We start from the raw sequence: 26,098 nt of genomic DNA on the forward strand, positions 1-26,098 counted from the left end.
GAGTTGGGAAGGGGGTATGGAAGTTCCTGTGTAGGAGAAAGAGGCACTGCAATTTTAAATAGGATGGATGCAATGGTCTGAATGTTTGTGTCCCCTCTAAACTCAATTTTAAATTGAATGTTTGTTAGGGTCTATGGCGACAGTGGTTGAGGGGCTGGGGTAAGGAAAAATGCGGAGATGTTGGTCAAGGGATGTAAGCTTTCATTTATGCAAGATAAGTAAGTTCTGGAGATCTAATGTATAGCAGTATGACTATAATGAACAATACTGTATTGTATTCTTCAAATTTGCTAAGAATGTAGATCTTAAGTGTCCTTACCACACACACATCTACATACACACACAAGAAAATAGTAACTATGTGAGGTGATACATATGCTAATTAGCATGACTGGTAATTATTTCACAATGTATATTAAAACATCAGTTATATACTTCAAACATATACAATTTTATCTGTCAATTATACCTCAATAAAGATGGAAAAAATAAATTTAGGATGGTTTACTGTAAACAAAGTAGGTTAGGGACTCCGGCTAAGGTACAGACTTGATAAAAAACTCAAAGAAAAGTGAGAAAACTAACCAATGAAAATATCTGGGTGATACAGTGGTGAAATATTTAAATTACACATTAAGGTACAAGTATACAATAAGTATTTTTAAAATTATTTGTGACTGGACTTGAGGAAAGTTAATAAGACAGTGTTTATACATCAGAACCTTAGAACCATGCTCTAGAGGCAGAATGAAAACAAGTAACAACAAAAAACAAAACCAAGAAGCATCTATTTATAGAGGCTCTGTAAACTCCTAGCATAGGTAGGAAATACACATATAAATAAGTCTCAATCTTGTTTATTCAGGAAATGCAGGGATTTCCTGAATAAATCACAAAATACAAATTCAAATATTTCACTCAAGTTGCTTTCTGGTGACAGAAAAAACTCTGTACAAACCAAAAATATGCATTTCATTAATTAATCACTAGGAAAACCACATAAACATGTATACAAAAAGAACCTCAGAAAGGACTTTTACAACATCCCTGTCTTTGAGGTAGACTTTCTCCTTCACTTTAACCTAACAACTAGGGAGAAAAATGACCTTTGATAGTAGGGGAATTTGAATAAATATGACTGCTTAAAGAAGAGTCCAGTGAAGAATCAAACATGTTCTATTACATGCTTCTGACATCTGCCACCCAAGAACAAAAAAGGAATCACTAATTCACTCTATCAGTGGAATAATAAATCACACCTTTCAACAAAAGGAAAAAAACAGGTAATTCGACTTAACTCTTGAAAAATCAAATGACTCCTAAACAAGCATCTACCAAAAAATACCTCGGATGATCCTTGTAAATGTTTTCTCTTCTCCACTTTCCTCCACATATACGATTTTTACACTTGCAGAAGAAGAAACAGGTTTTCCAATATGTGCTCCATGAATAAGTTCTTGAATATTTTTCACTCTTAAATTAGCTATTTTTTCTCCCATTACAAAACTAAGTGCATCCATTACATTAGATTTTCCTGGGGAAGAAGAGAGAGAGAAAGACAAAGTTATTTATTCTTGATGATAAAACAAATCTTACCCAGAGCCAAAGAAACCAGGCTTCAACGGAAGTAAAATATAGCAAATACACACATCTAAATAGTCTATCTTTTCTATATTCAACATGCATGTGCCTGAACAGTTCTACATAGGTCACTGGTTTCTTCTATACAGCTACGGTAGAGTATTGAGTGATCTAAATTTTAAACTTAAGCATCTAAGCCCCTGCTCTCTCACTATTAAGTATTATACCAAGGCAAATCACTTAACTTTTTTGAATTTTCGTTACTCCCATTTTATACATTTTATAATTAAAATCCTGTCTCCAGGATTCTCCCAAGGGCTAGACCTAGGTTGCTAGGATAGTTATGATTGGTATGAGCTGGTGGTACAGAAAGGTTCCACAGCATGTCCAAGCCTGCTGTCCTCTGAAAACCCTGCTCACAAGGTTGGCTGGCATTGTGGGATCTGGCTTTGGAGTCTGGGAGGGTTTCTACAACTTTCTGATAAGAATGTCTGACTGTGCCTAATCAGTTTGATTTATGCTGAATACTTGCTTTCTTTCTAAGAGTCTGGAATTTTAGTACATGCTAGGCAGAGGTGCCTGTGTGACCATTCCCCAGTAAAACCCTGGGCACTGACTCCTTCATGAGGTTCTTTGGTAGATGACATTTCACATCTGTTATCACAACTTGTTGCTGGAGGAGTTAAGCCTGTCCTCTGTAACACTGGGAGAAGAGTCATGGAACCTTGTGCTTGGTTTCCTCAGAGTTCTCCCCGTGAGCCTTTCCGCTTTGCTGAGTTTGCTGTTTCCTTACACTGTTATGAGTAACAACCATGAGTAAAACCATATGCTGAGTCCTCCAGCAAACCGCCCAAAGGGGGTAGTCCCGAGGACTCTGACAGGGATGGCAAATTATTCTATTACCACCACAGTTTGCTCTAAGACAATTTCCAAGGTGTAGCGTCATTTCAGATACCACCACATCTAACTTTTTTTTCTTTCTCACATTTCTTCCCCCATATCCACAAGCAATTTAAACTTCCAGTGCCAAAAGCGAGGAAAGTAACACTAACAAGAGAATACTGCCAGTCACTGGAAATACGGCTTAGTTTTAGAAGTTCATGATCTTTCTAAAAAGAACTAGAAGTGGCTAAATGCTGCAAATGTATTTAGCTAAGTCTCAGTTAACTAACAGGTATGCAACATGGCTTTTTTGGGTTAACTGATAACCTGCAGACTGAGAGCTACTGTAGACAGTTACATATATAGGACTAAATGAACATTCACTGAATTGAATTGAAGTCTGACAGCAACAGAATTAAATAGAAACTGGTTTTGGTCAATCCTTATTTAAAAATATGCCTAAAATAAACACTTCCCCATCCAAATTCATTCATTCCATTAATTATTTTGTGTGCTAGGTCATAAAGATATGGTAAAAGGACAAGACAGATAAAACAACCCTGCCTAATGAAGGTTATAATCTATTATGAAAGTTAGACAATAAACAAAAAAGATATATATTATAGTAAGCATCATGAGGAAACAACTGAAGGATGAGGGTAACTAGGAGAGGATGATCAGGAAGCATTTATTAAGTGCCACCTGCTAGCTAGTGTTGAAAAGAAAGTAAATGAATGAACCAAGTTAAGTTTTGTAATGGCCAGATCAGGAACCTCCACTGTAAATAATCCAAAACCAACATTAGGAAAATAATAATTCTGAAAGAGTTAACTTCTAGGCTATCATCACTTGATAAAGATGGACCAAATATTCAAAGATATAAGAATTACCATATCACTCTCTCATCTCAAAACCTCAGTATTTACCACTCATTTGCCCTCTTATCAACCGGCTGCTTTTGAATCCCTTTTGATTTCAATTTTACATATCTCTTCCATTCCGCTCCTTATCATCCTCCCAGTTATTTAAGTTCTCCCGCTTCCCAAGAGCTTCCTAGCTGGACTTAACCTTCACTCTCTTGCCTCTTCAAATTCATTCATTCATTCTATAAACATTTATGCGTGGGTGGAGATGTAACTCAGTGGTAGAGCACATGTTTAGCACGCCCAAGGTCCTGGGTTCAATCCCCAGTACTTCCAGTAAAAAAAAAAAAACAAAAAAACACTTATGCAACACCTATTAATCAGGCATTCTGCTAAGTACTAGGGTTAAAAATAAGTATATTCAGGACTTCTTCAAAGGTGCTTACAGTGCGAAATATAATCAATTTTTATTGAACCCCCTTTTGTGCCAGATACTCCACATCTGCCATTCTATTCAGTCTTTGCAATAATCCTATGAGAAGGGTATTTAATTTGCATTCCATAAATTAAAAAGCAGAGGCTCAAAGTCAAACAAATCATATGTTTTGTTTGGGGTTAGGTGTCTGATTCCAAAATCTATACTCTTCTCAAAAAAAGGAGGAAATTATAATTTACTATAATAAATTCTAAGATAAAATTAACACAAAGAAATACAGAAGCACTTAACAGAAGTATTAACTACTGGAGACTCTGAGTAGGTTTTGCAGGAGGTAATTCTGGGCTAAGTTTTACAGGGTTTGGGGAGGCAGTGCTGAAGGTAAACATAACCATTCCAGGAGAAGAGAAGAGCCTGGTCATTGGTACAAATGGCAGAGCAAGGTACCATTCCAGTAGGAGATGGCAAGTAACTATACAGAGGTGAAGCAGAGCTTGCAAGGCTGGGAATGATGAGAGAGAAACTAAACTTTATGCTAAAGATTATGTGATGCCTTGAAGGATTTTAGGAATAGCAGTGACTTTTTCAGATATGTCTTGTGAAGATTTCTCAGACAATAACCCACCAGAAAAATGGGCAAAGGACATAAAAAGGTAATTCAGAGAAATACAAAAAGCCCTTAACCATATGAAAAGACACTTGAGCTCAGTCCTAGTAAGAGAAATGTAAATTAAAACTGTTTTGGCTACCATTTCTTATCTACTAGACTCCAAAACTTTGAAAATATATTCTTTTGATGAGGCAAGAAGGAAACGGGGTATCTCACAAAATACTGTTGAGAGTACAAAATGATAGTAGTTACTATGCAGGGGGAATTTGGCAATAGCTAAATTATAACTCCATTTAGCTTTTGAACCAGCAATTTCACTCCTAAGAATCTATCTCCCTGATACATATGCACTACTACAGAATGGCAAATATACAATTATACAATTCATTATAGGTCAATTTCTAACAGAAAAAGACTGAAAATAACTTGTGTCCAAAAATTACAGGACTATTTGAAATAACTATGTAACAGCCACACAGTGGAGAATCACACAGCAACAAGAGGACTGAAGATAAAGTAAGAAATGAAAAAAGAAAAGTGTGTAACAGCATATATAGTAAAACATATGTATGTGAACTTTTATTTAGAGAAAAAGTGAGGGGTTAGGAATAACAATACACAGAGATTTGCTAGCATTTGCAAAAATAAACACTGAAGGATAGTCTAGAAACTAATGGTTATGTACAGCAGGTAAAGAAGAGCAGGACCTAGAAACTGAGTTGGACACCTGCTTCTGTCCTCAAGCTTTCATGCCTTTTAGCTTCCAGTTGGACTTGGATAGTGGGGAGCTCTGGCAGGAGGAAAGAAAGCTCAAGAGTAAAGTCAGGGTATTTACTTCCCTACTTTCCTCCCTGGGAGGTGGCTTCCAACTGGCTGTGCCCTACAACAGAATGTCACTGCCTTTTCAAAGTTCCTTCTGGGTTCCTTCCTCTCTGGGCCTTGGGGTAGTGGCAACTCCACTGCTGCTAGCCCTGTGATTCCTCTATTCCTTGTGGTTCCTCTATAGCCCTCCCACACTTCTGTAAATAAATCTTTCTCAAACTGTCTAATTTGATAGTGGCACCTGTTTCCTGTTGGGACCCTGACTGGTACAGGGAGCAGAGGTAGAAGTAAGATTTCTCTGTGTATACTTTCCTATAGTTTTGATCTTTAAATATGTATATGCATGACCAATTAAAAAAAAACCTAAATGTTAAAAATCCCACAAATGAAAACAATCACAAACAAGTAAATTTAACTGAATATTAAATTAGTAACATAGGCATACTGAGAAATGATTCATTTCAAGGGACTTCAGATCACAAAATTCTGACTGTACATTCTTAGTGAGATCCATTCTAAGGACCAAACAGAAGTACAAAGGAATTTTATATTCCCTTTAAAAGCTTTATTGTCTATAATGTTATTGGTTCTGGTAGTTTAAGAGAGTTTTCTTTATGTTGTAACTTAAACAAATAAGTAATTATGTTAGTCATGTTAGGAAATAAGATTTTCAGAGTAATGAAAAATAATTTAATGACAAAAATCAAGGGAAGGTGAAAACACAGTTAAGTTAAAACCGAATGGAAAATACCAGCATGAACTCAATTTTTAAAAATTACTGTAACATGAAAAGATGCTCAAAATCAGTCATTAGGGAAATTCAAATCAAAACTACAATAAAATACCACTTTACAATCTATTAGGATGGCTAAAAGAAACAAGACAAACAATAACAATTATTGGTGAAGATGTGGATAAATGTGAATGCTTACTTATTGCCAGTAGGAATGTAAAATGATGAGTCACATTAGAAAAGAGTTTGATAGTTCCTCAAAATGTTAAACAGAGTTACCATAGGACCCAGAATCTCCCCTTCTAAACATATTCCCAAAAGAAATGAAAAAACATCTCCACACAAAAACTTGTACACAAATGTTCATGACAGCACTATTCAGAACAACCACAAAGTAGCAACAACTCAAATGTTCATCAACAGATGAATGGATAAACACAACGTATGAATACATGTTAGTACTAATACATAGATGGACCAATTATGCTAAGTGAAAGAGGCCAGCACAAAAAGCCACGTATTGCATGGCTCCATTCACATGAAATGTCCAGAAAAGGCAAATCTATACACATAGAAAGTAGGTAAGTGATTGCCAGGGACTGGGTGAAGAGGAGATAATGGGGAAGGATTGCTAATGGGTACAAGATTTCTCTTTGGGGTAATGAGAATGTTCTGGAATGAGATAGTGATGATGGTTATACAACTCCATGAATACACTAACACCACTGAATTGTACACTTTTAAAGGATGAATTTTATGGCATGTAAACTATATCTCAATAAAGCTGTTATTAAAAAAAAAAGAACAAATCCAAAAAAGCCCTTTATGTACTTTTTAGCCCAATCCTCTGGAATGGTCCAGAACCACTGTTATCTAAACACACTAAATACTTCTAGTTCCCAGATGGTGGTCTTTGATACCTTGCCTTCTAAAAGGAACCAGAAATTATTGGAAAAGTGGTTGATTCCAAGACTGTGGCAGGGAAAGCTGAAGATGAGTCTGAGAACTGGGACATCTTACATTAGAAAGCAAGGGAGCTCTCAAATATTAATGAGGTCACGACCAAAGGAAACAGGAAGCAGCTTGAAGGAGCTCCCGCTGACTAAAGTTATGAAAATCTGAGCATCAGAAAGAATAATGATTTTGGCAGATTATAGCACATTGCACCAATGAAAATTCATGAGTCCATAATGATCCTGACTAAAATAAATTTTTAAAAATTTTAAACCATTCGCCCTATTAAAACTCTTTTCTTTGAAAAAATTGGTTGAAAGAAAGGGGGCTTTTTTTTTTCAGTGTGAACTGTATAAGCCTACTTAATGAAGAAAAACTTTTTTTAATAGAAGAATACCATCCAATGAATATAGAAAGCAAAAACAGAATTAGAAAACCTAGTTTTGCAAACCTTAATGACATGCTGACCCAGGTAAGATTATTAATTGGCATTAAAACCATCTGGGTAAATGGTTGACAGAGAATATGTGTATAATGCCAAAGTGGCACTAGTAACACTACAACACTAGGTTAGAAAGAAGGGGAAAAGCTACTGTAAAATGGAGATCACTGTCACCACCCTAATCCAGGGGTCAATCTTAGTTTAGCATCACCAGATATCATGCGATAATAATGTAATGTGAAGTACACAACATCACCTAAATGAAGTCTAGCCAAAAATGTGTAACTTGAAACCATCAACTTTTTAGCTACACCTTCTAGTTCACAAAAGTAGAGGGAACGGAGGAAAAAACTAAACAACATCATAAGGAAGCAATCAGACACATCTTAACATTCTGTGGGAAAACTTTTCCAATCCTTCCAATCTTTTCAACAAGTCTGTGTTATAAATAAAAGAACTGTACTACATTAATAGAGATCTAAGGAATGTAACAGTCAGATACAATGTGTGGTTCTGGGGTGGAAAACAGTTTGGTCAAAGAACATTTTGGAGTCAAGTGAGGAAATGTGAATTTGAGCTGTGCATCAGATGAAATAAACTAAAAAAGAAAGGTGAGGATAACTGTCTGAAACATAAGTTAGTATGTATTGTATGATCTTATTTCCATTATAAAAAAGTTTGCAGGGAAAAAGATCTATATGGGTAAAAATCTATATGGCTATGCCCTAAAGTATTACAGTAGTACTCTCTGCATTGTGGAATATGTTTTTACCGCTTTACTCTTGCTTACTTTCTAATTTTTTACAATGCAAATAAACTGCTTTTACAATAATAAAATATTGTTTTAAGAATTCAGCACCCATTATGGATTATCCAAAATGGTTTTTTCTTGATAAACTTTTTTTCCTGATTAAAACAGTAAACCATTCAATGTAGGGTATCTGGAAAACAGAGAAAAGTACTTCTAAAATCACCTGAAAAAATCACACCATCCAGAGAAAACTGTTGATGGAAATGGATACTGAATTTTGTCAAATGCCTTTTCCTTATCTACCAAGAAAATAAAACGGATTTTCTTTCTTGCAGGAATAATGAAGATTACTGTGGTAGCAGTGTGTCACATGGGTTAAAGTAAGGTAAGATCAAATGTTGGGAACATAGCTAAAAGGTGACTGCTTTAATCCAAGGAGGAAATGATGAGTCTGAAATAAAGTGATAGCAGTGGGAAGAGAGAGAAGAGGGCAAGGTTATTATGGAGGCAGGACTGGCACAGTTGGTAATGTACTGGCTGTGACAGGGAGAACTTATCAAGGATGAAGGAGAACTCACTAAGGTGGCAGCCATCTGAAATCCTGGGAGAAAAGCATTCCAAGTCCAAGGAACAGAAAACACTAAAACTCTGAAATGGCAATGAGCTTGGCCTGTGTACGGAAAGCAAAAAAAGTAATTCTGGCCTGAGTATAGTAAATGTGGAGAAAGAGAATATTTGAGAAGAGAAACATACAGGGGTCAGATTATAAAGGGCTTTGTGGATCATGGTAAGATACGGATTTTATTTCAAGCGCAGAGGAAAGCCATTGGATAGAATTTTAAGCTGGGGAGTGCTTTGATTTATAGCTCCCCCCACCACCTTTTCTTTAATGTTCACTCTGGCTGCTGTTTGGTTTGCAGAGACAAGGAAGGGAGCAGAAGGACTTCTTAGGAGATTACAGCAATAAGCCAAATGAGAGCTCTAGCAGCTTCAATTATAATAGTGAAGAGGGGCAAGAAACAATTGGATTCAAGACGTATTTCAGAGGCAGAGTCATCAGGATAAATAGATGGTTGGATGAGGAAAGTGGGGTGTAGAAAGTAAAAGAGGAATCAAGAGTTACTCTGGGTTTCTGGTCTAAATAGATGAGTAAATGGCACCCCTTAGTGAACTGGTAAAGACCTAGGAAGGAACAGGTTTGTTGTTTGGTAGAGGCAGGGGAGAGGAAATTAACTACTCTTCCTGACTATATTGTTTAAGATATCTACTAGAAATAGGAAACTAAATGCTGATTATAGGCTGGAAATACAATTTGGAAAGGCAGTAGTGTAAGGATGGGACTGAATAAGACCACTTGGGGGAAAGAACAGAGGGAAGAAACAGTATATACTCCCAGGGGATACTCCATCGCTTAAGAGAGCTGGGGGAGAAGCAGCCAGTAAATGAGGGGTAGCCAGTGAAGTAGAAGAAAACCTTGCTGGTATACTCACAAAAGTCCAGAGAACAAAGTATTTCAAGAAGGGAGAGATGAAGGCTTTCCCGTGACCAACTTCTTTAAAAACACCCTCAGCATTTCCTATTCCCCTCCCTTGTTTCTATTTTTTTTTAAGCTTAACACTTTAATATTTTATGTATTTTTCATAGTTAGTTTGTTGCCTGTCTCTCTGAATTTGAATGTCAGTTCTACACAGGCAGGAATTTTTATATCATGTTCACTGATGAAATCCAAACAACCTAGAATAGTAGATGGCATATAGTAGGCATTCAGTTATTTTTAAATGAATGAAATACTGCTGAAATGACAAACAGGATAAGGATACGAAACTGACCACTGACTTTCATAGATATAGCTCAATAGTGACCTAGATAAGTGTCATTTCAATGAAGTTTGGGGCTGAGAACTGAATCAAAGGGGTTGAGAAGAGAATGGAACTATAGACAATTGTTTCAAAGAGTTTCACTGTACTGATTTAAAAAAAAAATGGGGCAACAGCCTGAAAAGACAGCGAGGTTCAAGGGATTTCCCCCCAAGCATATCATTATAAAAATTTCAAACATACAAGTTGAAAGAATTTCATAGTATACCTCCACATATTTACCACTAAATTCTATAATTAACATTGTACTAAGCTTGCTTTTCACACATCCACCTATCCTCAATGTCCTGTATGTATATATTTATGCCAATGAAAATTATCCAATAAGGGAGAAACAGACAATTCAAAAGAGAAAGATGATCATTACAAAAGCAAAGAACTGAGGAGGGGACAGGATCCAATGCACAAGTGGAGAGGATGGCCTTAGATAGAGTCAAGCACCCTTGTGGTAGTTCCCTGCTAAAAATCCTTCAAAGTCTAACTTTTTCCCCCAGAAAGTTAAATACAAATTCTTCACTCTGGCAAGGATTTATTCAATAGGATTCCGTATTTCCCACTGCTTCCCTACCTACACACTATATTCTGGCTAATTTGGACTATTACCTATCCCACAAATAGACTTTCACAAAACCCTAGAAAAATACTCTTTACACTATGAGCCCAGCTCAAATGCCAACTCCTCTAGAAAACCTTTCCTAAGCTTCACCTATTCCTGTCCATAACTCCCCAAATCAGATGTTGTATTTTCCTTGTTTAAAGTTTCACGTGTTACTTGGCTTTCTATTTCAGATAGTGTGTCATTTTCTTACACTCCTTACACCTTCAGGTCAGGAGCTGTCAATCTACACATCTTTTGCTACTTCTAACACTATATATAATATATACATATATATACATACATATATATATATATATACACACACACACACATATATATATGACAGCTATTTGCTGCATCTGAGTTGAAAACATAAGGTTAAGATTAAAATGAAAATCTTATGCTACCCATAAAAAGCCCAAAATTAGATTTTACTAAAAACAAGCAAATGAGAACATGTCAAGTTTCGGCAGGTGGTGACAACAGAAAACTATCACAAATAGTAAAACTAACTAAATTAAAGCATAAAAGGAAATGAGCATAACAGGGAATTATCAATTGGTTTAACAAAAGTCTATCTGAATATGCCAATAATTCTGTAAAATTAAAAAATGATCTACTATGTGTTCAAACGAACATAAATGGAATATCACCCATTAAATCAGTCATAAACAAGTATTATATTGAGTTTTGGCCTTCCTATAGCAAAAAGAATATGAACACCTTAGGCAAAATTCAGTAATAAGTAAGCCAGAAATTTTTGTTGTGGCAAGATGGCATTGTAGACCGTGCTGAAGTAATCCATGACAGGCTTTCTATGGTACCGAGAACAGGCTCTAGGTTACCAGTGATTCTCAAGAGGGGAGCTGAGCTTCCTGGGCATGTGGATCTAGAGAGGGGCAAGAGGAATTTGTAAAGGCATTTTCACAATAACCTTAAGATATGCTGTTAATCACATTATGTATGTTTAAACTAAGGAAAGAAATAAGATTATTCTGAAACTTGTTTGGCACTAGTTTAAACAAGTTAAAAACACCACTTTAACAGGATCTTGAATGGTTCAAGTGGACTGAAGTTCAAGACTCTGTGCAAATACTCATTCTCAGGATGGCACTGTTGGAGTTGCAAAAGGTCACTGAGCCACCCTTCACATAATCACCAGTTAAAAGGTGAGAATCAACTGGTGGTGGCCCCAGTAACTTCCTGATAAATGAGTGGTAGGGTAAGAATGCAGGAGTCATTAAAGTAATTACCTTTTCGAGGTTTTTTTGATAACAACAGAAAGTGAAAATGAGGAAATACAGTACACAGAAGAGGCAAGAAAATCTTCAAATATGTGACTATTTCTAAGCTCAGATATTCTTTTCACATGTACTGAGTGCAAAAGAAAACATTAAACAGCAGCTGTTTTTTATAGGGCAACAGAAATTTCACTACAGTTCCACAATAATTATTTCCAGATTTGGTGTGCCAGGAAAACACATATTTAAGTGTCTTCTTTGTGTCTGTGAAATAAATTAATTTACTGAGGCAACAGTTATCTTTCAGCTCAAATAAGGTTTCTGAGGTAAGAAAGGAAATCTGGGCTGAGAGAGCCAAAGGGAGGCTCCAGATTTAGGGGAAATTTAAAAAAAAGAACACTCTTTTTAGGTCCTACATCACCTGCTTGGGTAACATAACCCCACTGGTTCCCGTCACGGAGTCATGGGGAGCCTGGCCAGGCCCTAACTCTAATCCAGGCTCTGCCACTTCCTGGGGAAACTTGGAAAGTCATTTGGCCCCTCTGAACCTCAGTTTCCTCCACTGTAAAATGGGGACAACACCCATGTGTGAGGGTTAAGCAAAAAAAGCGCTGCCAAGAACTTGGTAAAAGCTCAGTAAACATGGTCATTATCACAATATTCCTGGGAAGGTTCCTTGGATCCCAATGGTTGTTCGGGCTCCTTGGAACCACTTACTTCCTCCAGATCTCGCTCCCACTTCACCTCCTTGGATGAGAGACCGAAGGGAATGGAGAGGAGAGGACAGGTGACCAGGGCGGAGGAGCGAGGATGTATGTGGGAGTGGGGGGTGCAGGGCCGGGGTCTGGCCTGTGGTGGGGCCTTAGGGTGGGGGCGGGGAGCAGCGGGCGAGGGTCGGCCCGGGCGGGGGAGGTGGGTGGTGTCTGAGGGCTGGGGCAGAGGGCGAGGGTCGGCTCCCTGACACCTCCAACCCCCCAGGGCCGAGTCACAGGGTCGCCTCTAGCCCCATCCTCCCACCTCCGTCCCCGAGGCGGAGGGTGCGGGCCGGGCCGGGGGGTTGGCCGAGGCCGGCAGGGCAGTAGCCTCCTGAGTCCAGGCCGCGAGGCCACACTGCGGGACCCCTCAGGCAAGATGGGCCCGGACAGCCAAGGTGGGCGGAGGCGGTCTGGGTCCCAAGTTACCGGAGCCATTGGGGCCGATGATACAGGTGAACCTCTTGAAGGGGCCTATGACCTGGCGACCCCGCCAAGACTTGAAATTCTCCACAAACAGCAGCTCCAAACGACCCATGGCGGCGTCCTCCGAGTCTCAGGGGCGTCCTCACACGCCGTTGGGAAAAGCGCGGGAAGGGCCTCGTGCCGTCTCGCGAGAGGAAGCGAGAACACGGGCGAGCGCGGCGCTGTTTCTTGGCAACCGGAGTTGTTTACGTTTCCGAGGAAACCGAGAGGTGGGGAAAGCCTTTGCGAGCTGACTCGGATCCCACCGGCCCGACCTCTTAGGGCAGCCTCGCTTGGCTTGAGCTTGTTCTATTTTTATTGCCTTTCATTTTTATCTCTCATTTTAAAAAACCCTCTTAGAATTTCTTGGTGATTCCCAGTCATGGAGGTAGTGCAACCCAAGGACCTGGAGAAGTACTGTGGCTTGGCCAAAAGGAGTCATGCGGAGCTGTGCAGACAGAAACGAATCTTCAATGCCAGGAACAGGATCATTGGGGTGAGACCCTCAGTCTGAAAGGGGAAGGGGCCAGGAGGGGATGTGGAGGAGAGGTGCAGGGTGAGAGAGGCGGGCGGCAGGAGGCTAGAGGAACACTTGGAATGAAACTTTTGATTCAGGCACAGCTGCAAACAGGTCCAGACCTGGCCGGGAAGAATAGTTTCATGTATTGACTTTGCTGAAGATGAGAAGATCTTAACAGACCTAATAATGCCCCCCTCCCCCATCACTTGCCAGACGGGCAAATTTAGTCCTGCAGCAGGGAGGGAGCTTGTCTGGAGTTAGTGACCAAACAGAAACTAGAACGCGATTCTCCTCTCAGCCAGATTTTCTACATTGCCAGGAGTTCCCTCCAGTCCATTCATGTGACAAATGCCAGCGGAGTTTCTATTTTGTGGCAAGCCTGAGCTGGGCCCAAGAGATGAGGCAATCATTGACCTTGCGGAGTTCATAGCCCAGTGGGAAAGGCAGGCATTAAAATAGTCACATTAGAATGCACTGGAGTCAGTGCTGTGAGGGAGGGCAGCACAGGGTGCCAGGGAGCACCACCTGGGGCTGGGAGAGGAAATCAAAGAGGGCTTCCCAGAGGAGGTGATGCCTAAGTAGTGTTCTGAGGATGAGGACGTATTGGCTAAGAAAAGGAGAAGGAAGCTCTGGGAAAAGTTAAGACAGGCTGAAGAACCAACTATAAGGAAAGCATCCAGGTATATGAAAAAATCTGGTTTACAGTGGGACAAGGCTACAAAGACAAGTAGAATTGTTATTAACTGAATAAAATTATTTGGCTCTAATTCTCTTTCCCAGGGAGACACAGAAGCCTGGGATGCTCAGGTTTGTGACCAAAAGATAAAAGAAGCTACTGAAAAAGCTAGACAGGAAACCTTTGGTGAGCATTCCCTGAATAGCCATCTAGTAGTTCAGGGCTGTGTACCTTTAGACTCCAGTCCCCATTTCCTCACATATATAGAAATGTCACTTTCACTCCCTTCCTCCCTTTAAAATTTCACAATTTCTTGTGCTCAATTAACTTAATGCACTGATTCTTCCTCACTTAAAACAAAAATAGCTATTGAATTCTATGTGGGCTGTAGGAAATTTATTTTGAGGATAAATGTAAGTTTTTCTCTGTTTTCTTAAAAAACCTGGGTATGAAAAACCCTAAACACACACATATCCTCTGCCAGAAATTTCAAGATCTTCTACTGGGGACAGCTGTTTACACAGACAACATACACTCCTGAGCTCACACTCCTGAGCTGACTCAGAACCAGATATGGATCAGATAATAGTGTTCAGGCTCTTAGATTAAATTCTCAAATGGAATGCACTTTGCTTCATCATGTTCAACAATTTTTCTTAAAGCAGTTAAGGATTATTTTAATGGGAAAAAAGCAAGATACAAAATTGTATATACAATGGGTTATCAATTAAGTTTAAATATATGTAAATATGCATATGTTTAAAAATATGTAAAAATATGCTTAGAAAAAGACCAAAAGGAAATATATCAAAATGTTAGCTGTGGTAAAGTTGAAGTGATGGGAGTTGAAGTGATGGCATGATGGGTAAAGTTCATTTCCTTCTTTATACTGTTTCCTATTTTCTAAACCTTTTACCTTTTAGAATTTTAGCTTAAAAGGAATTCAAACTTACTGAAATGATGGAACAGACATGTACGTACCCACCACCAGATTAGATGCTAATATTTTGGCAAATTAGTTTTAGATATCTTATTTTAGGATACTTTTTGAGAATTAAATGTACCAACGTAGTTAAAGCTCTCGCCCACCTTACCATTTTCCTCTTCTTCCCTCCTTCGAGCTGTGATCATTCTTGTGCATGTGTTTGTAACTTCATTATTTATGTATGTATGTCTGTGACAATATAAAGTTTTTGTGTATGTGTTTTAAATTTTTGCATAAATGGTGTTCTACTGAATGTATCCTTTTGCAACATTAAAAAAATTCAACAGTCTACTCTTGGAATTAATCAGTAATCTACACACAGAATATTCATTTAAATTCCTTTATGATATTTTGTTATATGAATTTTAACCACAATTTCCTTATCTATCCCCTATTGGTGGCTGATTTAGATTTTTTTCCAGTTTTTTTTTTAAATTGCTAACAATGTTAGTGACTACTCTGCATCATGTCCCTGCTGCACATGTCCCTGGTGTACCTAGAAGTGGAGCTGGCAGGTCACAGGATGTGCATGTTCTCATTTTTATGGGATACTGGCAAACTGCTTTCTAAAGTTACCAGTGTACCAAGTGACACTCCCACAAGCAGTGAAGAAGAAATCTGTCTCCCCACATCTTTGCTAATATGCGATATTGTTAGTATTAGATTTGCCAATCCATTGAACGTTCCCCATCTTGTAAGGTTGACGATATGTTTTTCATAAATGTATTGATCATTCAGGTTTCTTTTTAGTGATTTGCCTTTTCCTATCCTTTGTCCTCTTTTTGTCTAGGTTGCTTGGCTTTTTTAAAAGTTAATTTATGAGGTGCTTTTTGTATATTCAGGGTACTAATCCTTTAATGGTTGTGTTACCTTTTTGGAGGGTTATATCACTTTTAGAATGACTAAAAAATTTTTTTAAGTGGACTCGAATTAATTTTTTCCACTGAATCGTAAGCTTATGGATATGCTGTCTCTTTTAGCTGCTGAAATGAGGCAAAATGACAAGATCAAGTGCATATTAGAAAACCGGGAAAGGAGAGATAGGAAAAATCTCTGTAAAGCTATCAATGACTTCCAACAGAGCTTCCAGAAGCCAGAAAGTCGCCGTGAATTTGACCTCTCTGACCCCCTTGCCCTTAAAAAAGATCTTCCAGCCCGGCAGTCAGATTTCGATGCTCGGAATACAATATCAGGGATGCAGAAATTCATGGGAGAGGATTTAAACTCCCACGAGAGGAAGAAATTTCAACAGGAACAAAACAGAGAATGGTCCTTGCAACAGCAAAGGGAATGGAAGATAGCCCAGGCCGACCAAAAATGCGCAGGTAACGGAACAAAAAAAAGACAAAATGTGTTTCAATACTTTCTACAACAAATCAACCCCCACCACCACCATTTCTTCCCCTTGTTTCATTTTGTCTCTTAAGTCCTACTAATGTGCTACTTTGGACATGAGGGCCGAAGAAGGCCTCGGAGCCTGTGCTCCAGGGTTTGAGCATCCCTAGTGACATGGCCGCTCCGCGGGGACACTCTCTGAGCTTGTGCCCCAGTTGGGTGCTGGAGCGCCGGGTAACGCAGAGCCAGTTCTGGCCCTCAGAGTGTCCACGGTCTGCTGGGAAGATAATGGGAAAGATATAGGGCCAGACTAAGTCGGTTCGTATCCAGTAAAACACTCTGATCATCCCGCAAACCTGACCAACCACCTGCATCAGTGGGTGCCCCGCTCTTCTGGCTGTCCAGGCTCAAACCCAAGTCAGCGCGGCTCCTCCCTCTCTCTCCGATGCCGCCTGCAGTCCAGCAGCAAGTCATCTCAAATCCCAGCCCCCTCCGCCACTGCCGCTCTGGACTAAGCGGCCAACATCTCCCAGCTGGATCCCTGCTGTAGCCTCTGACTGGCTTCTGCTTCTTACCTTGTCCTGTTTACCGTCTCTTCTCAACCCAGCAGCCAGAATGACTCTGTTAAAAGTTAAGCTGGGTCCTTTGCTCAAAACCTTCCAATAGCTTCTCATTTCACTCAGTAAAAACCAAACTTATTTCAAGGACCAAGAAGGCCTTCCCAGTCTGACCTTGTCTCCTACTGGGCTGCCCCCTAAACCTCTCTCCCCCGTGCCCTCTACCACGATAGACATCACTAATCCAGAGCAGACTTTACCAGTGCACGGTGGTAACTGCTGACACTCGGTGCCAGGCTCTGATCTAAGAGCTTTACTTAAATGAACTCGTCCGAGTCTGCCAACAACCTTCTGACGCATCTCGGTTCTTTGGATGGGGGCATGGTGAGAAGCCAACGCGTGAACACGTCCTGCGGGGTGCGCTGTGCATCTGGGCAGGTGCACTGGGCCGCGTGCAGAGTTTGATTGCTTTGTGCTTCCTTTCAGAGGACCTCTACATGAAGACAAGGCTGCAGTTTGACGAAACTGCCAAGCATTTACAGACTCTGGAAAGCACCACCAGAAAGGCGGTTTGTGCCGCTGTGAAAGAATTCAACAAGAGCCAGGTATGCCCCGGGCTCTGTCTGAGGGGGAGGACAGGCACACAGCCACCTCCCCGGGGCACTCCATTCACTGGATCACATCACAAACCCCAACGGGGCCCTGCTGGGGGCTCCCTAGTTACAGAGATGGATGAGCCCCAGCCCCTGCTCCTCAGCTCTGAATCGGGGCCTGAAACCTGACAAAACTGGCCACGGGACCTGGGGAAGTCAGGTCACCTTTCTAAATAAACCTCAGGTTCTTCTGTGATAGGAGGACAGCAACATCTGCCTGGATGGGTACCACCTAGCGCTGCTGACCAAACACCTGGTCTTGTTTTCAGTTCTTCTCTGCCACCTCTGAGAGTTCCTCCAAGACCAGGTCCACAGGCATTCATCAGGGGAGAAACTGTTATGATGATGATTCGTGCAAACTTTGGGCATCCCCTGACAGCTCCCTCCTCTCTAAACTCTGCCCATCTTCCTCACAAACACTCCTTTCCCCACCCGTCTCAAACTGAAGTTGTTTCAAGTTCTTTATTCCTTTTGGAAATGGGACCCCCTCCCTTCCAGGTTTCCTTTTCAAATGTAATTATATTTCCTGGCTGGGGAAGGGGCTTGGCCTGGATTCGCTGATTAGATTAGCTGGCTGGCCAGAGCTATGGTCTGCAGAGTTGAGTAAGAGAATCCACTGGGGAGCAGGGGGAAGATGTTAGAACCCTGCTTCCTATTTATTTTTAACCTCATCATTTAAAATTCCCATGTTTGTGAGTATGTGGGTGTCATGAAGTACATGCTGTTTTTATGGTCTAAGAGGACCACACTGTGAACTAAATATATTGGAAACACAAGCTCAAAAATGTTCTACTGATGAGGGTATGGAATCAACAGTCCCGGAGTGTTTGGGCCAGACACCAGAGAGAATGTTGGTTTTCAACAGCAGGGGAGAGGAACAAGGAAGACCAACTACCAGAGATGGGGCGGGTTGAGGGGAACAAAGGGCAGACGGAGGCCCCTGGAGCCCCTGGTCACCAACCAGTAGCCGCAGGAGGTCTCAGAGACCAGCTGGCCCCACGCTTCATTCTGCAGAGGCGGTCCTCACAGAGGAGGTCAGGCCCTTCTCTGTCACCTTGGAGAAGCCACTCTAAGTGCCTCAGTTTTATCATCTGGAGAATGGGAATAGAGATGACACCTACCTAAATGAGCCTGAATGAGAAACACCTCCCAAATCTCGGTGGCTTGAAACACACAGTTGATGTTCATCGCCCTATCAGAGGGGCATGAGTAACCCAATTTCACTGATAAAAGAAACAGGCTCAGAGTAGGGAACTGACTTTCTTAGGGACAGCTGAGTACTAATCTGATTTGCTTTGGAAGACTCAAATACTGCACTTCCAAATACTGCAAGTCCAGTATTGGAATCTGGGCCTATCCAGCTGCAAAGCACGTGCTTCTGTGACACAGTTGAGGTGGCCCCCTTGTGAGCACCTGCTGTGTGTGGGCACCTGGCAAAGTGCCCTGTCTGTTCAGTACTAAAGAGAACTGGTAATATTGAGATATGTCTCTTGATCCATCTCTTGACTTCACAGAGAAATAACTACAGCCCAGGGAGGGGAGGTGACTTCCTCCAGGCCACATAGCCAGGGTCCGTTCCCTCTACCCATAAACCTCCTGTGGACAGGGGTTTGGCCAAGGATTTATTTTTCCCCTGGGTCAAGGCTGGGGGCAGCAGAAACATGGAGGCGACAATGCTTTTTCCCCTTTTAGAAGTCACCACTGCTATGAATCACTTGTTTGGCTGTTGTTTGTGGCCCACCACTGTCTGAGGGTGCCTAGGGCCACAGGGAGGGGCACAGAGCCCTGTCTTAGGCCAAGCCGAGGGGAAGGCAGCCTAATGGGGGATTGTGGGGAGGCAGCTCCCTGCTTCGCAAATCGCTGCAAACCAAACCTGCAGTAGTTATGCACACGACCAACAGGTAGGGATTCCCTGAGCCCAGCCCACTCAGCACCGCCCAGGCAGCCGGGGGTCCAGGGGTCTCCCCACAGCCATGCCTGACAAGTCTACCACCCCGGGGCCGTGTAGCACATTCTTCCTTCAAGGGCCCCCAGTGAGACTTGCCAGCCTGTGCCTTAATCCCACTGGGGGTTGCTCGGAGTGTCTTCTTTAATGTCTTCCCCTGTGCAGGCCTTGGAGTCAGTGGAAAAGAAAATTCAAGAGAAAAAACAAGAACAAGAGGACAATCTGGCTGAGATCTCCAGCCTGCTGCGAGGGGACCTGCTCTCGGAGAACCCGCAGCAGGCTGCCAGCTCCTTCGGGCCCCACCGCGTGGTCCCCGACCGCTGGAAGGGCATGACCCAGGAGCAGCTGGAGCAGATCCGCCTGATTCAGAAACAGCAAGTCCAGGAGAAGCTGGTACCAGCCCCTCCCCTCCTCTCAGAGCCCGCAGACGCAGCTCTGGGATACCTGCAGCCTGCCTCAGGCATCTGTCTAGTTATAGCCGCTGTCACACCCAGCCTAGAAGCTGCCCTCAAGACGTTTATGTTCCAGTGGGGGGGAGGACAAGACCCCAGTAATCCCATATGTGCTGAGTGCTGGGGAGGGGAGTAGGCCAGGGGAGGAAGGCCATCAGGGGACTGAGAAGTGGCTTTGGAACAAAGACATGAAGGAGGGGAGGGAGGGAGCCGTGCACATGTCTAGGGAAAGGACGACCAGGGACCAGGGTGAGTGAACTGCAAGGGCAGAGGCCCTGAGGTGGGACCACCTGCCTGTTCAGAGCAGAGAGGAATCCGGTGGCTGGAGTGGAGGGAGGGGGGGGGGCAGGATGAGGTCCAAGAGGTGGAGGATCGAAGGCCTGGCAGGCCACGGGGGAAGACTTGGCCTCTTTTGTGATGAAATGGGGAGCTCTGGAGGGTTTTGAGCAGAGGAGTGACAGGATCTCACTTGCATTTAACAGAATCCATCTTACCGCTGTGTCAAGGGTAGACCTAGCAGGTTAAGAGGGAAGGAGAGAGATCACTGAAGAGGCTGTTGCCATGGTCAAGGTCAGAGATGGTGCTGGCTGGGGCCAAGGCACTGGCAGCAGAGGTGCTGAGAAGTGGTCGGATTCTGGATTTATTTGGAAGGTAGAGAGGACAGGATTGGTTGAAGGGTTCAGCATGGCATGCAGGAGACAGGGGACTTAGGGGTTACACTCGGCCTTCTGGCCTGAGCAATGAGAGAATGGAGTTCGCATTTACAGGGATGGGAAGATGGTGGGAGGAGCAAGTCCAGGAGGGAGGTTGATGGGGGAATAGAAATCACAAGTGCAATTTTGGATATGTTGTGTGCAATATTCTTTAGACATCTACATCTCTTAGGATTCCACTGAAAACCCCAAATGACACCATCTTAAATAAAACAAAACTTTATCTCTTGCATGTAGACTAAATCCTTAGAAAACAGAGCTGGTGTGGTAGCTCCATGGTCATCTAATGTTCTGCCATCCTCAGCACCTGGCTCCCACCTCTTAATGCAGAATGGCTGCTTGAGCCCCAGTCATCATATGCATATTCCAGCCAGCAGGAAGAAGGAAGAGGGAAGAACACCAGAGACACTTCCCAGAAATTTCACAAGACATTTCCACTTATATTTCATTGGACAACTTAGTCACTAGGCTGTCCTTAACTATAAAGAAGGCTGGGACATATAATGTGTATTCCAGGCACTGAAGTGCTGGTGATTATTTAGGAAGAAGGGAAAATGGCTACTGGTGGACAAATTATATTTTCTGACACAACTCCCAAGTAAAGCCCAGCAGGCAGCTGAATGTGTAGTCTGGAGCTCAGAACAGAATCTGGGCTGGAGACAGAAACATGGAGTCGTCGCTGCACTGAGGGTATTTAAAAGCTGCGAACCCGGGGATCACGGGGATCACGAGGCGAGTGAGTGGAGACAGAGGAGCAGAGCAGGAGGCTGGAAAAGCTGTTGGAATGAGGGTGTGGAGAGCGCAGAAGAGATAGGCCAGCGGGGTGGCGAATGGGACTCGAAGGCGAGACTTGAGAGGGTAGCGCTCTCGATGGTGACAAGGTGAGGGCAGAGGTCCTCCGAGCAGGGTCTCCTGACCACAGCATCAGCCTCGTCTAGGAACCTGAGAGAGAGCAGATTCTCAGGCCCCGCCCCAGACCTACTGAGCCAGAAACACGGAGGTGGGGCCCATAGTCCGTGGCCTAGCACTGCCCCACCCCAAGAGGTTCTGACGCCCGCTGGAGTTGGAGGACCACTGGCAGCACATGCCCCAGGGGTGACAGCTGACAGGCTGGAAGGAGGTCTTGACAGAGGAGGCAGAACTGCTGAGAAGCAGAGAAAGGAAAGGGTCATCTCTGGGTGTGTTGACATCACTCAGTATCACGGCAGGGGAGAGATTTGGAGAAGTTCTCAGACCTGCAAAGGATGGGCGGGGCTGCTCCGGGGTCAGCAGGTGACCACCAAGCCAGTGTGATGCATGGTCAGTGTGAGTTTCCAAGCAGGCAGGCCCGGAGGGAGGGGTTGAGGCGAGTGGGAGAATGGCCTGGACCAGGAAGGAAGGAAGGAGCAGGTGGGGCAGCTCATCTGCCCGCTCACCTCCAGGCCCGGAGGCGCTAACTGTGTCGGGGGGAACATTCTGTTCGTGAGAGTGGAGGGCAGTGTGGGGTGAGGCAGGGCAGCAGCCCAGTGGGAAGAGCCTGCCCTTCACGCCGGCCACCCAGCCTGACTGCTTGGCCAGGAAGGTCAGCCACCTGTCCTGAAAGCGGCATTTATGCCTGCATTTCAATCTTTATAGAAAATTAAGAAGACAGAAAAGCACAGAGGGGCAAAAAACAAAAACAAAAACAAAAACCCACTCCACTCAGTACTCTCCCGTCTTCGGTGCCCTTTCCTCCCGCCTCCTCTTCTGCGCACTTACGTAATTTGGAAAGTTGAGACCGTGCTAAGAGCAGTCTGTCTTTTGGTCTGGGGCAAGTGTGCCCCCATATCATTCCCTATTCTTGCCAAGAGCCTCTTGGGTCACAACCCAGGACACCCGTAAGTAGCCTCATTTTACAGGTGAGGAAACTGAGCTTCTGAGGGGCCAAGTGACTTGCCTGTCACCACCTGCCTTTTGGTCCCTGCTTGGGGGGCTGGGGCCTCTGCCAGCCCATCTGCTCCTGGTGGCCGACTCAACCAGGCCCCAGGGGCCATCGGACACTCTACCCCGCTCATCTGGTGGGAGGAGGCTCTGCCCTAAAACCCGCGGGTGGGAAGGAGGCTCGTCCTCGGGCCCGGCCCTCTTCTTCCTTTCCTTTCGCCACTAGGAGGGTGAGCTGATAAAGCCGTTCACACTCAGCACGGCTGATAAAACCCACGTTTTGGGGGGTGACTCTCTGCATTGATCCAGTTTCCTCTCCTAGGGCTCAGTGGTTTAATAGAGGGGCCTGGAAGGCAGCGAGGAATGAGCTGAGATGCAGAAATTCACCTCCGAGATCATGAGCCCAGGGTGGGGCTGCACATTCTAGAAGTGACCAGGGGATCTGAGTGTCCCACCAGGGGGCGCACCTGCCCACTGGTAGCATCCCAGATGTGGGGGACCTGACATCTGTGGGCCCTGCATACCGAGTCCTGGGCTGGGAGCCACTGTTGGAACTGAGACTCTGCTGTCCCTTCAGGCCTCAGAGGGCCCGCCAACACCTCCCAAGTTAAGGAAGCAGCTGGGCCACCCAGGATGATGCCAGGTTTGGGGGGTCTCCTCTGATTTCCTGCCCTTCTCTGAACCTCAGTTTCTCCATCTGTAAAATGGAAGGCCAGCTCCCATAGACCATCCCCTGGGGCCCTTCTACTGGGGACAGGCAGGAGTGAGCCACCTCTCCCCTCTCCAGAGGCTCCAGGAAGAAGAGCGCCAGCGAGACATGGACTGGGACCAGCGGAGGGTTCAGAGGGCTCGCGCCACCTTGCTGTTGGAGCGCCAGCGGCAGCGCCAGCAGCGTGACCTGCGCAGAGCCCTAGACTGCAGCAACCTCAGCCTGGCCAAGGAGCAGCTCCTGCAGTGAGTGCTGGGCAGGGAAGGTGGGGGCACAGTTGGGAGGGGAGGCAGAGGGGGCTGGGACCAGGTTAGAGTCAAAGAGGGGCAGGTGGGAATCGGGAGCACCAGAGAGAGGATCAGGCTTGTGGGGGGCACTGGCTGTGCAGGGTCCAGAGTGCAGGCACTGTCTTTGCCTGGACCCCTGGCTCACCCTTCCTAATCTTTCCCATCCAAAGGCCTAGGACGTATATTTCACCAGCGGCCCTGTAGCAGTTGTGGTTGGGGCTTGGGCACAACCTCCTGGTAAAGAGAAGGGGAGGAAGGGCTCAGAGTTAAGAAGCCAGAAATTAAGTGCTGGAAAACCACTAGTCCCCAAACAGACCAGGGACTGAGATTCCACTGTGCCCTGATCCTGGAAAGACCCCTCCCTGGGTGGCCCTCACCTGGGCACTGGCAACCCACAGCGGGCCTGGATTTGGGTGCTGCTGATGGGGTGCATGGAGGGCAGCGGGAGCCCCAGGGGAGGGCACTGAGTGAACCTGGGGGAGTCAGGAGGCTTCCTGGGGGGAGGCTGCGGTGGCTCAGACGTGGGGGAGGATGGCGCCAGCCACCCACTGCAGGGAGGGTTCTCCAGGCAGAAGGAGGGGCTCCTGGGCTGCCAAGAACAAGCCTGGAGTCTCTTCTTCATTACAGACAGGTCCTAGAAGTAGTTCAGAGTTCCAGCTACAGAAAATGTCAAATGCAGATCAGCAGGTGAACTTGCCACTAAAAACTGGGTTATTTATTTACTTGTTTATCTATCTATGCATCAAGTTCTGTTGAACTCAGAGGGGACCTGCCGGCATTTTCTCCAATCAGATGTCTGTCTATCGATGGGTGGGTCGGTCCATCACTGGGGACCTAAAAGGAGCATTAAGAGAGAATTTCACTGAAATCGAGCGGGATGAGCAAATGTGTTTACAATCATGGAATTCTAAGATATCCCCACATTTCGAGGGCACAGCTCCCTGGACTAACTGGTCCGCGGTGATGAAATGCCACCTTCTTCCCCCTGAGCCCGTCAAGCCGGAATGCATTCTGTACCCTGGAGATAACACACTGATAGAAAGCAGGCCAGGAAGTCAGGCGTTCGCTGATTTCTCTTTCCCCTTGTTTCATTATCAGGAGAAAATACATGAAGGATGTTTGTACAAATCAGCCCACTGAAGATTATTTCACACAATTTAATACAAGCAGTCGTTAATGAAAAAAAATCATCTTCTCTCTAACTCGTTTACGTATAAAGTGCAGCAACCTTGAAGAGTCACTGTTAAAAAAAACAACCACTCTTTGGTACCCTTCAACTTAATTTTTCCACTGTAGACAAAGCTTGATTAAAACTCTCCCTGTATTTCTATGAGGAGTATTAATGTCCGTTCGACTCAGCTCAAGAGACTGCCTCTAGAGGAGCTCTGGGATACAGGGACGAAAGCCGGGTATCACTTAGATTCAGCCGCTGCAACCGCCAACACCCACAGGCATCATTCCAACCGCACCACGCGGTATGAACTAATTGGGTCCTCTCAGCAGGCAGGCATGGGTCTTGTTACTCACGTTCTCCAGGTGAAGAGCCTGAGTTATAGACACATTAAGTGATCTGCCCAAGGTCACGCTGACGGGAAGGGGTGGGCCTGGGGCTGAACCAGAGACCCTGGCTCTCAAGCACTTCTCTCTCCTGGCTCCCTGTAACGAGACCCAAAGCAAGAGTGGCCCCCAAAAGCAGAAGTTGATTTCCTCCTCTTGTGCACGTCCAAGCTGAGCAGGGCTACCTCGTTGCTCTGCCATCTCGCCTCCGGTAGGTCCCGGAATGCTGCGCAGCCCCACCCCCGAGTCCCACTCGGGCCGCAGGGAGGAGAGAACGGGAAGGACGCTGGTGGGGGGTGGGGCGCGCAGCTTCAAGGCTCAGGAAGCGCACGTTTCACCGCGCTCACAGCCTATTGGCCAGAATTCCGTCACGTGACCGCGCCCAGCTGCCCCGGAGGCTGGGAATCCGAGCTAACCACGTGGCGCGCAATAATTCTGTAACGGTACACATTGCGGGAAGACTAGCAGTCGGCCACAGCCCTGAACGGTGACTTGGAATTTGCCAGGGGTGGCGTGAAGGGAGGCATTTCCGCGGGCCGGGGGCGGGGGCAGTAGGCGGGGACGGTGTCTAGCAGTAATTCGGCCTTAGTTCCCAGGCCCAGGATGACTGCGTCCCGCCCAGGTACCTCCACCTTCTCCACGTAGGTTTCTTGAAGGGCCGTATACATCGGGCCGGGGACAAGGGGCAGCTCTTGGTGGCACTTTACCATCCATCGAGATGGAGCTAGATGCATCGATGCAAACTGCCTAGCTCGCCTTCCCTCTCTGTCTAAACGCAACCCTTGTCCCCGCACTCAAAACCC

At 44.5% G+C, this 26,098-nt stretch overlaps 2 protein-coding genes and 1 long non-coding RNA gene across 4 annotated transcripts in view; 1 reads left to right on the top strand and 2 right to left on the bottom strand.

Moving 5' to 3' along the window:
• Positions 1-13,132, bottom strand: part of SMC1B (structural maintenance of chromosomes 1B) — a 71,753-nt gene extending 58,621 nt beyond the window's left edge. Inside the window, exons 1-2 of one of the 2 annotated variants that reach the window (XM_072973684.1) lie at positions 12,972-13,132; positions 1,346-1,534 (exon numbers count right to left, since the gene is read on the bottom strand). In XM_072973684.1, the coding sequence (XP_072829785.1) occupies positions 1,346-1,534; positions 12,972-13,080 (298 nt within the window). In that variant the 5' untranslated portion in view covers positions 13,081-13,132. Of the gene's footprint in view, positions 1-1,345; positions 1,535-12,507; positions 12,526-12,971 lie in introns of those variants that run through there. The other variant, XM_072973685.1, reaches the window with a different exon arrangement.
• The window catches only part of RIBC2 (RIB43A domain with coiled-coils 2), a 46,142-nt gene extending 21,080 nt beyond the window's left edge, over positions 1-25,062 (top strand). Inside the window, exons 2-9 of the mRNA XM_006212580.2 lie at positions 8,410-8,459; positions 13,368-13,503; positions 14,308-14,389; positions 16,169-16,513; positions 17,567-17,685; positions 19,844-20,071; positions 23,530-23,696; positions 24,837-25,062. Of these exons, the coding sequence (XP_006212642.1) occupies positions 13,390-13,503; positions 14,308-14,389; positions 16,169-16,513; positions 17,567-17,685; positions 19,844-20,071; positions 23,530-23,696; positions 24,837-24,915 (1,134 nt within the window). The 5' untranslated portion in view covers positions 8,410-8,459; positions 13,368-13,389 and the 3' untranslated portion in view covers positions 24,916-25,062. The remainder of the gene's footprint in view (positions 1-8,409; positions 8,460-13,367; positions 13,504-14,307; positions 14,390-16,168; positions 16,514-17,566; positions 17,686-19,843; positions 20,072-23,529; positions 23,697-24,836) is intronic.
• On the bottom strand, positions 24,427-25,566 carry LOC107034389 (uncharacterized). The gene is made up of 3 exons (XR_001459934.3): positions 25,481-25,566; positions 25,266-25,394; positions 24,427-24,572 (listed from the first exon to the last, which is right to left on the bottom strand). It is a non-coding gene; the product is annotated as an uncharacterized lncRNA (long non-coding RNA).
• Positions 25,567-26,098: the final 532 nt, after the last annotated feature.

This window comes from Vicugna pacos, chromosome 12, assembly GCF_048564905.1.
Source record: "Vicugna pacos chromosome 12, VicPac4, whole genome shotgun sequence".
NCBI lineage: Eukaryota > Metazoa > Chordata > Mammalia > Artiodactyla > Camelidae > Vicugna > Vicugna pacos.